The sequence below is a fragment of the Exophiala mesophila genome (assembly GCF_000836275.1).
Source record: "Exophiala mesophila strain CBS 40295 unplaced genomic scaffold supercont1.5, whole genome shotgun sequence".
Taxonomy (NCBI): Eukaryota; Fungi; Ascomycota; class Eurotiomycetes; order Chaetothyriales; family Herpotrichiellaceae; genus Exophiala; species Exophiala mesophila.
Genome location: NW_015622508.1, coordinates 2,621,439 through 2,637,318, shown reverse-complemented (window position 1 = coordinate 2,637,318; position 15,880 = coordinate 2,621,439). Strand labels below are relative to the sequence as shown.

The following is a 15,880-nucleotide window of genomic DNA, read 5'->3' as shown; positions in this document are numbered from 1 at the left end:
GGCAGCGGTAGTGGTCTCCGGTGCCACTGCTGCTCAGGCTTACGGGCCACAGAGAGGAGAAATTATGCTACATCGACTCCGTAGGTACCTACTGCACCAGTGATAGCTTACGCACGCATCTATACTCCGTAGGTACCACTGCTACCACCCATGCCACCATCATCATGTATACCTACAATAATAGTAATCTAACACCGCCCTCTACAACATACTTTATCTTTCTGTGTAGATCTCCGGTCTGATATTTACCCATGAAAACACTGTATGCATGACACAACGATTACTGCTGACATCATGCGCCTTGCTGAATGTCATCTTCATGTTGCAGCCAGCAAGAGATACGGTAGCTACGGTAATATAAGCGGATGTGCTGACGAGGATTAGACGAACGTTGCCTCAAAATAACTAGTAATTATCTACATAATTATGTACAGGGTCCTCCTTCCTGGCTTTCATCTGCTTATGTCAACGTTGACGCCTTTTTCAGTCGGTGTGCCTGGGTTCCCATGCTCAACTCGGCCCTCGACCTCGTCTTGCAATTTGACCAATTCTTCCTCGAATGGAGCATCAATATGCGCATTAAAGGCTTCGATGGGATTTCGAAGGAAGCACGCAACTGTCATCTGTTAGTTTCATATATTCCAAACCAATGTCATCAACCACCGTCGACTTACTGATAACTCCTGGAACCGTGAAACATGCTGCAGCTATCCAGACATTGCGCAGCGCGATCGAATAGCCTGATCGCAGTCCTCCTACGGCGGCACCGATGATTTCTGGAGTGATACCAGGAATGGCTGCGACTACCTCCACATTCTCAGCCATGAGACCCGTGATGAGGGTCTCAAGATGTGACGGGTCAAAGCCCATCGGTAACACCGCCTCAGCTATCTTCGTTGGGATATTGCTCTTGGCCGCCGCGTTGAAAATGGCATTGTTGACCACCAGTCCAATCATCCCACCCAGTGCTCTCGCTGCTGCCACGAGAGCTGTGCCTACTGCGATCAACTCCCCCGTGATACTCAACTGAGCCGTCACAAAAATCGCAGTCGTCACGGCGCCCAGAGCCAAGCCACCCAGCAAAGGGTAACCCCAGAGGACCGCCGCTGGCGTACCAGGCGTCACCGTTGCCATCAGAATGAACATGATCAGGAGAAGCACCTGTGACACCAACATCGGCCCCTTGAGAGCCTTGAACCGCGTCATGTACCATGCCGATGCAAAACTCAATATGATCGCGTATACATACACCATGGCGTATCGTGTCGAGGCTTGGAAGACTCCCAAGCCAAACAATGCGATCCCTTCCATGGTAAGAAAATAGTTGAGTGTAAACACAGCAAGACCTTCCTGGAACGCCGTCGTCAAGGCGACAATATAATTTTTGTCTTTGAACAGACCATGGTGAGCAATCCCATCCTTTTTGACCAGCCATTCATATCCTAAAAAGGCCAGGAGGAGCAAGGAGCCAATGATGAAGGTACCCAGAATTCGAGCATTGGTCCATGGATACGGACTGTTGGCCCACACCAACCCGACGCTGAAGAGGATCGCACCCGCAGTGAATGTTCCCATGCCGACTAGGTCGAGACTCTTCAACTTGTCGAGATGGGTCAACGACTTCTGCAATTCTCGTGGAGGTGGGTCGTAAAAGAACGCAATCGAAGCCGTCGCTACAGCGAACAGACCTGCCACGACATAGAAATAAATCCGGTAGCCTTCGCTTCCTCCATTCTGCAGAAGAGCGCCGCAGAAGAGCACACCAGCCATACCAGCCACACCTTGTGACACATTCAGCGATGCTTGTCCAATAGCGCGATACTTTCGCGGAAGAATCTCTGACACCACGGCAAATGACGCTGCCTGGCCACCAAACATGACCGACATGAAGGAGAAACCGGCAAATACCGTGGCAATGTTCTGAGCTCGACTGATCATGATCGCCCCAACCAAGCCTGAGCCAGTTGTCACCACCAGAATCCATCGACGACCCCAATAGTCGGCTCCTTGGCTCAATGTCGGATTCAACGCCGCCGCTCCAATGGTGAGAATTGTTGATGGCCACACAGCAAGAGTAGGTTCCCCCAAGAGCCCGACTATCGCTCGTGCCAGGATACCAGATCCCAGCACGGAGAACATCTGGGCTATGACCAATGAATTCATCGCCTGGAACAAAAGAATATCAGCCTGATGTATCTGCTGGCAACCCTGACCGACTTACCGCCACCACGACAAGTGTTCTGGCATGTACATGCACCTTGTCCGCTCCAACTTCTGCCATGTCTTCGAAATGACTGCTAGCCATCGTGCCTTGAGTTCAACAGTCCTCTCTGCTAGGTGGGAATGAATTATGGAGCTCTGGGGAAGGAAAACGAGGGTTCCACCACAACATATATCTCAAACTACTGACCGATCGCCGGGGTCGCACATGCCACCGAACACCGAGAAAGGAGTGTATCATCGTAGTGTTTTGGAACGAAAACCAATTCCCCAGGGAAAGAGAACCAATATTCCATCACAAACCGTGCGTGTTGCAATAGGTAGACTCCCCGGAGACTATTCCTGCTACCGAACACCGACAATACACTTTCCAGTCATCGAGTGTGCTATCCAAATCGGGCATCTAACTTAGATCTTTCCCCAGGCCGGATAAGACGTACCGAGGGCCCATGGGGATCAGCATCCGGGGAAAGCTTTGCTGGGGTCTTAGGAAGCCATCCTCGGCAGGTCAGATTGGAGCTGAATTTGTGACAGGGTCCAGACAGCAACGAGCAATTACGAAGCAAATATTCACGACCTAACGAATATTCTCGAGTTACTTGGGCGAACTTTACCAGTTCTAGAATTTGACAAGACGAAATTCTTGAAACGCTATCTCTCTTTTCAACAAGATCAGGCCGAAATTTCACCTTAATCCAAAAACGTGAATACAACCAACAATTCCGGTAACATTAACATGACTAATGTGTACTTTATGCAACTCTAGAACCTGAATGAGACCGTTCCATTGACGTCCACCTCAGACTGTTATTCTCGGCCCTATCTCAATCCGCTTCTTGATTGACTCATGGGACTCGCCCGACTTGATTCTCTTGACCATGTCCTCTGGATCAAAATCCGAGCCAATTGGGTTCTCCGCAAACTCTTTAGATGTCAGGAACTTGGCAACCTGCTCATCATTGTCGAAATTGTCGACCTGGGTCTCCAATTGGTTTCCGTCGGGGTCCTTATAGTACAAGGAGGTCGTGGGGCCATGATTGACACACCAGACAGGTAGGATGCCGTTGGCCTTCCGTTGGAGATATGATAGTCCGAGATCCTCCAGGTTGTCGTACGTGAAGGCGATGTGTTCCAGGCCACAAGACTGAGGGTTCTTCGGTGCCGTTCCAGGGATCGCGACCATGGCGATTCGGTGATGTTCCTCGTCGTAGGTGAGGAAGGAGATGAAGTCGTTCTCGAACGAGACATGTGCTCCGAGGAATGTCTTGTAAAAGTCAACCATAGGCTTTAGATTGGCCGTGCGCAGGACCACGTGTGCCAAATATGATGGACTTTTCACAACCTTCCCGACATTTTCATAATCAACAGCCATCGTGGAAGGTGTCAGGATTGTTTTTCTCAAGGATACAACGATTGCGGTATAGATGGTCAATATGGAAAAGTGTCTGCCCTCTACTGTGAACAGAAACCTGTGCTTTAAAACACAGCAGTGCAGTGGTATAACTTTTGCCCACCTATGTAGCATTCCACGTAGATCTATCAAATTTGCCCGTAAAAATACCAGAAGCATCCCTAGGTATTCAATGTCTGTGGGGCCCCGGGAAGAGAGAGAAATCCGGTGACCTTTACGCGGGGGACTCTCCGTGGACATCTTCAAGAATTTAGCCAATCAGAGCTTTATACGGTTTCAATTTATGATCCCCACTCCGAGGCACGGAAGAATCAAGATGACACGACACAACTCGAAAGGATCACGTTCAGATGATCGACTTCGCCACTTGACCAATCTTTTTGGGCGTAAGGGTCATCAAGTAACCCGGAAGAGAGCCGACACCGTTTTCACTACGATGAACTCGGTGTTTCTTGTCGCACTCCGCGCTCGTGGTAGCAAACGGTGGAAAATGCAATTGTGGGGTCCGGGGGGGACGTTTTCCGGAGTCAAATACCTTACAGTGTAACTCACAGCCATCGTAACGCCGGTATCTAGGATCTATAGCCTGTTAGTTATTGTACCTGCCATCTCATATTAGAAGACGTGGGCCACACATTCATTCTCTTTCTAGTGTTGCACAATGGTCGGTTTTTCCAATTTTGGTCGGCTTGTACGGTTTGAAAACGACCAAGGCGAAGTCAAGTACGGTGAAGCACCCTCAGACAGTCTCGTTTCTCTCGAAGGATCGTCTGTTGAGGTATACGATGGCCAAGTACCATGGGGCCCTGGGTTTTCTAAAACTGGCAAGACGGATATTATTCGCAAGGTCAGCCAGGGTTCCTACAATGCTCAACCCGGACTTGCTAACCAAATTGATTAGGTTCTTGCGCCTCTGCCCCTAGTACCCATTTTCATTTGCGTCGGTTTGAATTACAAAGCCCATGTCATAGAGACAAAGGTGAAGCCCCACTTGTGGAACGTCTTCCAAAGCTGACTTAGATATACCAGTTAACAACCCCAGAGTATCCAGCTCTGTTCAACAAACCCTCGAGTATGTAATGGGTCACATTAATTCGCTGATGGAAGGGGCTCACACTGTCAAGGTTGTCTTGCTGGACCATTCGACGATATTCCAATCCACAAAGATGCTCATGGGCTCGACTACGAAGTAGGTCTCTGAGACCGAGCTTTTGCTCAGCAGCTGACGAGTGATATTCAGGGGGAATTCTGCGCGATTATCGGAAAAACTTGCAAAAACCTTTCAGAGGATGAAGATCCGCTAGATTATGTGCTTGGATACACCATAGGAAACGACGTCTCGTCTCGATATTGGCAGGCTCCAGATAGATGTGCCCAGCAGGCAGGCTATGCTAAGAGCTTCGACAAGTTTGCGCCAATCGGACCCGTCATCTGTTCGACAGCACAAATCCCCAAGCCCGAGAGCTTGACAATGGTCACGACGGTCAATGGAGAGGAGAGGCAGAGGACTGGCATCGACGATCTGATTTTTGATGTCCCAAACATCGTAAGATTCGCATCTCGGGGCCATACACTCGAACCTGGCACGGTAATCATGACTGGCACACCTAGTGGAGTGGCAGTTCATATGAAGCCTCCGACATTCCTCCAGAATGGAGATGTCGTCGAGGTCCAGATCGATGGAATTGGTAAATTGAGCAACCAAATGGTGTTTGAGAGCTAGCTAGTCCGCACCTTGATTTCTCGGTACATCAGGCGTCCAATAAGTTTATAGACATATTCGTCCCTTTTTATGATCGCCACTGCTTTGTTGTGCATCGTTCCATCGGGTAAGATATACGCCGGTCCCCGCGCTCTAAGCTTTCTAGAGACCCCGGCTACCGTGACCCCGGACGTCGAACTGTCCTCGCTAGTGGGGATTCCATGGTACTTGTATACCCTGAGCACTGTTTTTCGTGGAGGCATTCTGCGAAGTCTGTCGCCTCTGATGTAGAGTCCCGTGGCATCCACAAAATCACCTCCTGCCAAGGCAGATCAAGAGACTTGGGGGATGAGAGTCATCTGATGATACAGTATATGACAACTAGTAACATTATTCCATGGACTCTGGAGCATCCCTTCAACCCCGCCGTGGTATTCGAACGCTCCATGCTCTCAAGCTTGTGCCCGGGTCAACAAATGCACATTTCTAGGTTTTACAACATTATCTATGTATGTCTAGATGTGCTGCGTCGGAACTTCCTCCTGTGCGTCAGTCTGCCAACACTTTCTTGAATTTTGAATACCTTTGATCAACACCTCGCTTGGAGTATTCCACGACCATGGCGCCCACAGATGAGACCAGCATAGGTTCATATGGTCCGAGCATGGAACAACCTTCGCAACCTGTTCGGCTTCCAAAGTCAACCACAGTGTTGATTGTGGGCGGCGGTCCCGTAGGAATATTGAGCGCGTTCGCGATGAGTAAATATGGAATGGACTGCGTCGTCCTGGAGAGGCACGCCACGAGACTCGGACAGCCCAAGGCCCATGTGACCAACAGCCGCACTGTGGAGATATTCCGCCAGTATGGGTTGGACGTGTCTTATTTGAGGCAAGTAGGGCTTTCCGATGAGGAAGCAGAGAACGTCCTGTTTGCGTCGTCAATGAGCGGTGTACAATTTGGACAGCTCAAGACTAGGATAACAAGTCCTGCTGCGAAAGCAACCTCTCCAGAGGTCATGTTCAACGTCGAGCAGCCGATTTTGGAAGACCATATGCTGCAAGCCGCACTCAAGACTGGAAAAGTCACTTACCTGCGGATGCATGAATGGAAAAGTTGCACAGAAGATCCGACAACCAAAGAGATCACCTCTACTGTCCTCCTGCGTGAGACTGGGACTACGTCTACCATCAGCAGCAAGTATTTGATTGCATGTGATGGAACAAACGCAAGGTCACGAGAGATTCTACAAATCCCTTTTCAACCACTGAACAATGGACCAGAGGTTGCATTGCATTATATCTCCGTCCACTTCAGCGCGGATCTGACAAGGTATACACCAGGCCTGCTATGGTTTATCCTCAATCCTGTAGGAATGGGCGTCTTCATTGCATACAATCGAAAGAACAATTGGGTGTTTTCAACCCAATACGACCCATCTGTCACTCCCCCGGAGACGTTCACGTCAGAGGTCCTCAAAGCAAAGGTGTTCCAGGTACGTACTGAGTCCAAAAGTCTTGCACTGAAACCCCAAGTATCTAACAAAGTGTCGTCGAAGGCGGCGGGAACGACATTGGACGACTACCGTGAACTGGGGATTACGCTATGGAAGACATCTCCAAAGCTCGCCGAATTCTACCGCTCAAAAACCGTGTCGCGTGCATTTCTGGCCGGAGATGCTGCACATTCTTTCCCGCCCACCGGTGGGTTGGGATTGAACACCGGCGTCGGTGATGTCCACAATCTAGCCTGGAAGATCTATGCAGTCGAGCAGGGTTGGCTACCCGATTCATTGCTCGACACCGTAACCACCGAAAGACGAGCGATTGCCAACGACAATTCCAAACAGAGCAAGATCAACGAAGAAAACATCTTTCGCCTGGTTAGCGCCGTGTTCAAGCCGGGGCAGACGCCCGAAGAACTGATGGCCAATGAAGACACGAAGAAAGATATTGAAAGTGCCATCCAGCATCAGAGCGACCACTTCGATGCCCTCAATCTTGTCCTGGGTTATGTCTACGGCCGAGAACACATTCGTGGGCCATCCGATTATGTCAAAGAAAGTGTACCCGGTGCTCGCCTTCCGCACGATTGGATCGAGAACAGCGCTGGTGTCAGGCAGTCAACTTTGGATCTGGTCGACGGATTTAGCTTCGTTCTCTTTACATCACCTGGATTCACGAGCGAGAAAAAGCTTGTCACTCAGGGCATTCCAATATCGGTGGTGCAATTGAACAGAGACTTTGTTGATTCTCCCGGCAATTGGACAAATCTCCTTGGTTTGACCACAGAAGCAGGTGTCCTTGTCCGTCCAGACCAACACATTGTGGGAAGAGTTACTAGTATACAGGAGGTATCTGTGCTTATCGATGAATACTGCAAATCGATACAGAAATAGGAAAAATTCCGCTGGCATGTACTGAAACCAAGCATCGCTGCAATGAATAATGGCGAATTATCTCCCCTGCATCTTAGCTTTGGTTTCATAGCTCAGTCCCATACAATTACGTGATCATTGTGTGATGTACACAAAGTACTTGTACAGCAACGCCGTTTCAGGTTCCATCTCAGACGCGTAAAGCATTGGGCTATCAAACATTATAGGTGTTTACCGTCGGCATATCGAGGCCAGCGGGTTCACCACGCACTAATTGCTCTGCTATCTCAAGCATTTTGGACATTGTGTTGTGCAACGTGGCATTCCACTCTCCAGACAGGGAATCGCGTTCGAGGTGGACTTTGAGAGCCCGGAGACATTCTAAATCAGTCTTTGCCGCCATCCGTTGTGGGGACTCGCAAATTTCTCGATAAAGCACCGCCGAGACGGAGACATATATGTTGGTATTGAGACTGAATCGAATATTAGCAACTTGACGGCCACAAGGGCATGGAAAATCTAGCAACCTTTTTGGAAATAAGCTCTTCACTGCCCCACCGTCCGTAATGCTGGAAATGTCAGTCAGATCCGTCGTCTCTCTGCAAAGGCAGACACACCTGTTCAGGGCTTGAACGAAGGAACGGGCGGCCGACAAGCATCCCATATCATGCGCTCGAACAGAGCGACCTCCGTGATCTGCCGTTATATCGGGTTGCATTGAGATGGTCATGCGACTAGCCCAGTGAACGGATCTCAACAAGTTGAAGTATTCGAGATGGAGTGGAGCAACGAGAAGGCACGAGCTTGAATCAGTTGATACATCGTGGCCCGGCTGATGTGCCACAGGTATCTGATCCTTCCACCTGATTAAGGACTCATTGAGGTCAGACAATGCAGCTAGTCTGTCAGTCGCCTTGATGCAGAGGCTAGTGATAGTGACGAAGCGATTGCGGAGCTCAGTCAACCTGGCAGTCCATGCGTGAACCGCCGAGGCAAGGGGTTCCAATTGTGGCGATATCTGCTGGTCTTGACAGAGCGGTAGTACCTCGACATCGTAGGTGAGCTCGCGCACTGCCGTGGGTCTGCCTTCAGCCATGGCGATGATTCTGAAACTGTTAGATGTCTACTTCTGCTGGTAGATTCTTGCAACTCACGTCTCAAAATGGAACGATATCCACCACAACTGAGACCTAAACTTAGTCTCCTCTGGCTCGAGGTCAAAGTCTTCTGGACTTTTTCTGTGGAGACCCTGAGCCTGACATACGCGAATACTGAATCCGGACATGACCGAAGCCAAGCTGTATTGGCCATTGAGTTCGAGGAATATGATCTCCCTGGGTTAGATCAATCAAATAGGAGCTGGGGATAGGCTTACAAGAAGTAAGATCACTTGCAATGCGACGAGGGACGACTCAGTCAATGGAGTGAACACCAAAGAACAAGCCTTCTGGAAGAGCTCACGGGAGAACTGGTCCATTGGCGTTGGTGTGGCCGAGTTCGTCTTGTCACTCGCAGCTCCGATCGTGAGAACGAGACAAAACAGCATATAGTTTGAGACACGGTGCGCTTTCTGGTTCGGGTCATACATAGCCTCCCAGGTGGTCCGAAAAGGCTGTTCCCGAATGATGGGGTAGTGGATATGGACATTGTTAAAGTATGCTGTGATGCGACGTGAGTCGATCTCCCGGGTCGAAGTGCTCGAAGAGACTCACCATTAATACACATGGTCGCGAGAGATTTTGGAGGCAATTGTGCAGCTGATAGTTCTACAGTTTCGCCTGTATCGCACCTGGTGATATATTTTCCGGCCTGCACAAGCCATTCGAAGTTCAAGGAATCAGATATGTGGGAATGCTTGCTTATTGATTCGTCGATACACGTTGCTAGTGTTGCCCCGGTACTGGCCAACCCTCAACGCAGATGTCAGTCGGTCAGTCTCATAGTGACAAGGAGCACCTACCTATAAAGCCGGTCAGGGAATTGTCTATGCCAATGAAAAGACCTGGCGGAATGTGCTTTCCCGGGCGTTGTAGTGCAGTATCTGGCCTCAAGGAGCCTAACCCTCCGACTTTGTCGTTCTGCGGGCTGTATGGTGAAATCGGGGTAGGCTTGGAGTGTGGCGTTCCAGTTTGCTCTCGATCAAGGCCTGTCTCTGATAATAGAGGAGGGGGTTCGGGAAAGTGTCCATCTAGAGGCATAGGTGTATACTGGACGAAATCACCCAGAGAAGAGAAGTCATTGAGTGGGATGCTGGACCTCAGGAACTCGTTCGCAAAAAGTTCCTCTAATTGCAGCATAGACTGATTGCAATCATTTGAGTTTTCTGCTGCAATTAGCGGGCCTGTGGCGTGAAGAGTGGGTGAGTATCTCACCACTGATTGTCTCGCTCTGCATCGGTTGATGACCGATTGCAAACTCATTGGCATTCAGCACTGAGGTTGTGTCAGGTGGATTGAGGAGGGCTGACGGACATTCAGCAGAGGAAGAAGCGACCGAGTCGCCATTATGGCTTATCGCCACATCTTGCGTTGTCGAGAGGACGCGGTCATCCGTCTGTTCACTACGCGCATAACTCTTGACCTTTGCAGTTCCTGTTTGTTTGCATTCTTTCTCGTAGAGCCTGCAGTTCATACATGGCCTTTCATTATAAGTACATTTCAGCTGATACGGTTAGCGACGAGATTGGGTAGGTGATTGGAGTCATTTGTTAAAGACGTACTCTCTTGATGCGACAGTTATCACAAGCAAGTAATGTGAGTTTCGTTCGAGTATTCTTTCGAACACCACTGGGGGTTCCCACTGAGTTCTCTCTCGGCATTGGGATTCCTTCTACCAGGTGTTTTCCTTCGGAATGATCTCGTTGTTCACATTGCCACACGGCACGACTACGTACACGTCTCCTTGGTTTCTGTGTGGGTTTGATGTATGGAAATATATGGGCCAATCTGGGGATGGAGCACTTGTGAAGATAATTGGAAAATGAAGTTGTGTATTGCCTCCACGTTTTGCGCATGGGACAACTAGCTACTACTTAGGGCCGCCTCGTGCCCCCCAGATCTCCCCAGACTCCAAACTATCGGCTGGCTCGGGGCTTGGCTTATCAGCGGGAGCGGTTGGTTCGGGGGTCGGCTTAAGCACAGTTTGACGGCGGAAAGTCGCCAAAACTCTACGCATTTACGGCGAGTGAATGCTTGCTTTGGTAGCGATTCTCCGGAAACACTCAAAAAAGGAATTGTGGATATGCTGCAAGACATCATCTGCTGCGGGCCCTATAACGTTGAGTTCTTGTACAATGAGAGTCAGCTCTGGATATCAAGTCTCATTCATGGACCGCAATGACACTGGAAGATCCATGACTTGATAACGCACAATCACAAGGCCGAGGGCGCAGGATAAAAAGTACCCAGGGATGGTAATAAGAATTGTGGATGGCACCTGGGGACTCGAATTGACCAATTGAGCAGCCCGAGGGGCCCGAGCTCACGCATTGAATACTACAGAGGTATAGTCTTCGGCGTCCGGGGAACAAAATGAACCTCAAATCCCGGGGAAGATAACGAGCTCCATGGAAACCTCGGCATCTAAACTGACTACAATGGAGTGTGCGAGCACTCCCCGATGACCTCCCAGTCCACACGTCGTACATGTGAGGTTTGGGATCTGGGGCTGAAGACGGTACTAGTGACAAAGAGGACGTAGCTTTTAGACGTAGCTGATATTAAGACACAAATATATCTTTGAAGTCGTAGGTCGAGCCTGGAATTTACAAGCGATCTCTTGCACTCGGGATCGATCAGAGAAACTTTACCCATGGGGAACAATACAGCCGATACGCAATGGCCATTGGCTACAGTCGTTAGCGAAGACAAAAAAGAACTTCTTGATCGATACTTTAGCTTACTCGATATAAATGAGCCCACTTCAGGAGAAAAGATCGCCCAGCTATACACCGAAGACGGATGGTTGTTAGGTCCAGCTGGACTAGTCAAAGGGCGAGAGGGTATGTTGAAAGTTTGAAATGCTTCCTGTATGGAGAAGGAGGGGCCATATAGGTCTTTGGACCATGTCAATGCTGGCAGAGTAGCTGACGGAAGTCCTTTGTAGCAATCAAAGCCTCTCGCGAGCATGCTTGGGTCGTAATCAAGAAGAGGACCCACAAGCTGATTCGTGTCTACGCATTCGACACAGAGGCCAACGACTTGCTGATCATCGGCAATGCTGTTCAGGGTCTCGCAAATGAGAAAACGGTCTCAGGCGAATGGGTTGCGAGAATCTGTTTTGACAAGTCTTCTGCTGGCGATGTGCAATTAAAGTCGCATCAAGTTTGGGCGGTACCTATGACACAGCGCGGCCTGGAGGCCCTCCAAATTTACAAAGACAGACACTGATGATATTTCATAGGACTTTGGTGGTGGTAAACAGGCAATACAAGAGGCCTTAGGCAGCTCATAGGTTGTATCGGCTAATCAATGTTTGAGAGATGAGGGTGATAGTACTCGTGAGAACAAGATGGTGTGCTCTGCGTTCCAGACGATTGTACTGCCAATCAATCTGACTCCAGTACGCTAGACAATACACAGGCATCGCTCAGTAAGTAATGATATCAACAATCGTCCGCCCAACACAAACAGGTATCAACAATCCCATCAAATTTGTTCTGGCTGTAAAGATATGAGTGTGCGGATGAAGAAAGCAGCACCAGCCTCAGCCTCAAACCATGCATTGCCCAAGTTCAAATATTCCCAATAACCACCATATACCTCAATTTGCCCTCCTTGGTCGGCTTGATCGAGTCACATCCTCCAATGCCATCGTCCAGGACCATTTGGCTACTCTTCCAGCCCCAGCTCTTGCTGACATCGAATTTGTCCGGCGCGCTTTCATAAATGCTGAGTAGTCGACCCGCCTTGCTCGGCGAATAGATCTTGAAGTATGTCTTGATGGTTGGGCGGGAGTCCATATACGGTGGGATCGCCGAGTTGTTGAACTTCCTGTTCACCCGGACCAGCTCATCGTCTTCTTCATCGTATTCAAGCATTTGAGCCATTGGACTTTCTATATCCTCTGACACATAGCTAGCATGACCAGGGGTTTGCCATGTTTTTTGCGACTTTTCCAATCCACGCCGGGATCTAGAGAAACCTTCACTTTCTGGTTTGAACGTGAACGAAAAGTCTTGTGGAGACCCCGCTGAGTCATCCTCACGATCAGCATCGCTTGCTCGAGCCGTGTCTTCCACTCTCCAGCCTTGGGTTCTGCGTTCATTTTTTCGGAGAAGCATTTCACGCTCCAATTGTCCGATACGGTCGTCGACCGAAGCCGGGACAAATTGTGCCAAGGGGTCATCACAAGGCTCCTTGTCTTTTGCCCGATGCAGATACACTCCTAGCTGTGGCACTTTGGCCGTGATGACACGCTGGATATAGAGGTTCCACATACTACCAGCGTACCACACTGTATGCGAGTAAACCCGTTTCTTCTCCTTTAGCGTTCTAGGATGGGGGAATTCTGCAGAGAAGCGGAAAGGAGGATAGATACTGTACCGTGGAGTGAGCGGCGGTGAATGTGATCGCGACGGAGGTCTAGCGCCGTCAATCACAGTGGCCGTCTGGAAGTCGAGAGCCCATGCAACATCCGTTGGCTCTAGGCTTGCGGATAATCTTGCTGCGTGGGTGCTCCACTCAGCGATACTGGTTGAGTTCGCTGCCAAACTGGCCTCACGGGTCCCACCCATGATACATGACACATCATGTCCAGGAATCCAGAACTTCCGTGGTTTAGTATTATTATGCCACGCCGTGGGCTTTGAACTCTCCAGCCCAATGTCTCGGGAAGCATGAGAACCTTCACGCGCCTTTCCTTTGTACGAAGTCGGCCTGTCCACCACCTCTTGATCGTCGGTCTCATAGGTATCGGCCGCTTCACTCAAACCAAGCTCAATGTCATCTTCGTGAGCATTGAAAACCTTCTGGCGAATCTCCATCGACATCCAGAGAGCATCCGATATCACCTTATCGGGTAACACTGGAATTCCGAGAATATCCTTTTGAGCTCTGATTTGCTGCAGTTGCTCAAAACGGAGATGAACGTAGTGGATGCCCTCGTCTAACAAGACAAGGAGGGGGGCAATCTCAGGAGAAGTGTAGAGAGCAATCCATGGCTCGTCATGTGGTGCAACATAGCGGTTCTTCTCTGCCAGGCGATAAGCAACATCAGATCTCACGGCGAAGAACCGGAGGCCGGAGGGCTTCGTATGTAAGAAATGTCCTCCTGGTGATACGAGACCATGTTCCACAGCCTTTGCTCGAAGTCGTCTATTCAAGAGCTTCAGAGCCAGATACCAGCGGTCCCATTCGCCAGGCACGAAAAAAGCGTCGCCCCCAACAATTTCACGGACGATCTCAGCAGGGATCTCATCCCAGTACTCATAAGGCATCTCCCAGCCCTCTTTGCAGAGCATGGCCTTTGCTGATGACAGTATCCGGTCGCCTGACTTGCCGTAGAAATAGTGAGTGACTAGTTTGATCAGACTGTGCAAAGTGGCTGGCTGCATTTGACGCAGGATATTATCGACACAAGAATCTACCAACTCGGGCATGTCCAGCCAACAAGCGGTGGCGAACAAGCCTGTGGCTTCCTCCTCTTCCTGTGTTGGAAACTGTGTGCCATAGACCCGTTTCAGGGCCAACTCAAATGCAGTCTTGGTGATGTTGGGATCGAGTTCTTCGGTCGCAATTGTCATTTCTGTTGCTCTGCTCTCTGCCCAATGGCCTGAAAATGCAGACGCAAAATACGGCACTCGATCAAGCAGTATCTTGTGCAGCCTATAGCTTTGTCCAAAGGCTTTGACTGTGATGTCAGAATGTCTTCCTTCTTGAAACCCGTGATGCAGAAGGTGGCCACTCAGAGTCGATGTGTCCTCAAGCCCCCGAGCAAAACCAGAAGAGAGGATGTGTGAGGGGCCTCGAGACTCTGGTCCAGGACTTGTCACTTCGCTCGTGGCAAAGAGTCGAGCGAGAGTGGCGGGAGTGTTTGTAGAAGGATTATCGTAGGGATTACCAACCACACTGGTGTTGGGATCATCTACGTCCTTCTCCATTGCCAGTAGTGGGTGACGCAGTCCAGATGACATGGAAGTGATCGATGGAGACAGTTCTCCAAGTCGATGGGGACGCCGAGACCCTCCGGCGGAAGTCAAGGCAGCGAGAGGCCCGGAGCTGCTCGAGGGGTTCGCAGTGCTCAAAGAGGCTTGGGCGGTGTTGGCGGAGACGGACGCGGTCGGCGGTCCTGACACGAAGATTGATCTTAGGGGAGACTCAAACGAGCTTGTTGGAGACTGTGGCGTATCTCCATAGAGTGATGAAGCGACCTGACCAGTGGAAGCAACCCGCCGCTGAGGAAGAGGGCGAGTGGGGAGTGTGCTAGTAGAGTTTTGCTGAGCAGGTGACCTGAACAAATTCGTGGACGAGGAATCGGTCAGAACTGGAGGTACGGGGTCGGATGAGGCTGGGTGTAGCTGGTCGCTCCAAGGTGTGGATGTTCGTTCTGGTGGTGATGACTGGGAGGCCAGCCCAGCAAGAAGGCCTTCTATGTCATCGTTCGACATGGCTCTCACGTGCGTGAGAGGAGATGGTTATTGAGATACCAGGCTCATGGAGTAATCCTAAAGGCCCTTAGAACATTGACATGTCATAACTCGCTTAACAGGCCATTCTTGCACCATAAACAAGTCCGATCATATCAGATGTGGTGACGCGAAGGTTGGGAAACCCCCGCGTATTGTATTGTCGTACACACCGCCACTCATGCAGTCACTTTTCAGCAGTGGAAGTTGTAAGAGATATTTGTGATGGTAAAGGCTGTATAACTATCGATAATATGAGAGTTCCTTAGGTTAGAGAGTCACCGGGTAGTTTAACAAGTGTAGAAAGGCTGTAGAGTGTAGGTTGGTGGTGTCACGAGAGGCTGGCCTGAAATACAGGTTTTGGGGGGGATCCACTGGAGGACCTCAGCACGTGCTTAGTTTCGATGCAAGGTCACGTGAATATAAATATACCGCTCAAGTAATTCTGCTTCAACGTACAGATATACTGTCGACCATTAATCATCCAGGCGTGATGACGGACATATGATGGAGATAATTGGACTCCATCATCCATCGACATTCCAT

The 15,880-nt window shown here is 49.9% G+C and overlaps 4 protein-coding genes across 4 annotated transcripts; 1 reads left to right on the top strand and 3 right to left on the bottom strand.

The window, feature by feature from the left end:
• Nucleotides 1-452: 452 nt before the first annotated feature.
• On the bottom strand, nt 453-2,305 carry PV10_07639 (uncharacterized protein; the record flags this gene model as incomplete). The annotated part of the gene is made up of 3 exons (XM_016372567.1): nt 453-616; nt 675-2,166; nt 2,222-2,305. The coding sequence occupies 3 exons, from the start codon at nt 2,303-2,305 to the stop codon at nt 453-455; spliced, it is 1,740 nt and encodes a 579-aa protein (XP_016221899.1).
• A 5,619-nt stretch (nt 2,306-7,924) lies between these two features.
• PV10_07638 (uncharacterized protein) lies at nt 7,925-10,528 on the bottom strand (the record flags this gene model as incomplete). The annotated part of the gene is made up of 9 exons (XM_016372566.1): nt 7,925-8,183; nt 8,238-8,279; nt 8,328-8,816; nt 8,865-9,040; nt 9,086-9,369; nt 9,423-9,620; nt 9,671-10,033; nt 10,083-10,371; nt 10,430-10,528. 9 exons carry the CDS (start codon nt 10,526-10,528, stop codon nt 7,925-7,927), a joined length of 2,199 nt encoding a protein of 732 aa, XP_016221898.1.
• Nucleotides 10,529-11,520: 992 nt separating this feature from the next.
• Nucleotides 11,521-12,098, top strand: PV10_07637 (uncharacterized protein; the record flags this gene model as incomplete). The annotated part of the gene is made up of 2 exons (XM_016372565.1): nt 11,521-11,710; nt 11,815-12,098. 2 exons carry the CDS (start codon nt 11,521-11,523, stop codon nt 12,096-12,098), a joined length of 474 nt encoding a protein of 157 aa, XP_016221897.1.
• Nucleotides 12,079-15,634, bottom strand: PV10_07636 (uncharacterized protein). Its single transcript, XM_016372564.1, has one exon. The coding sequence runs from the start codon at nt 15,314-15,316 to the stop codon at nt 12,443-12,445; it is 2,874 nt and encodes a 957-aa protein (XP_016221896.1). The 5' UTR covers nt 15,317-15,634; the 3' UTR covers nt 12,079-12,442.
• Between the last annotated feature and the right edge of the window lie 246 nt (nt 15,635-15,880).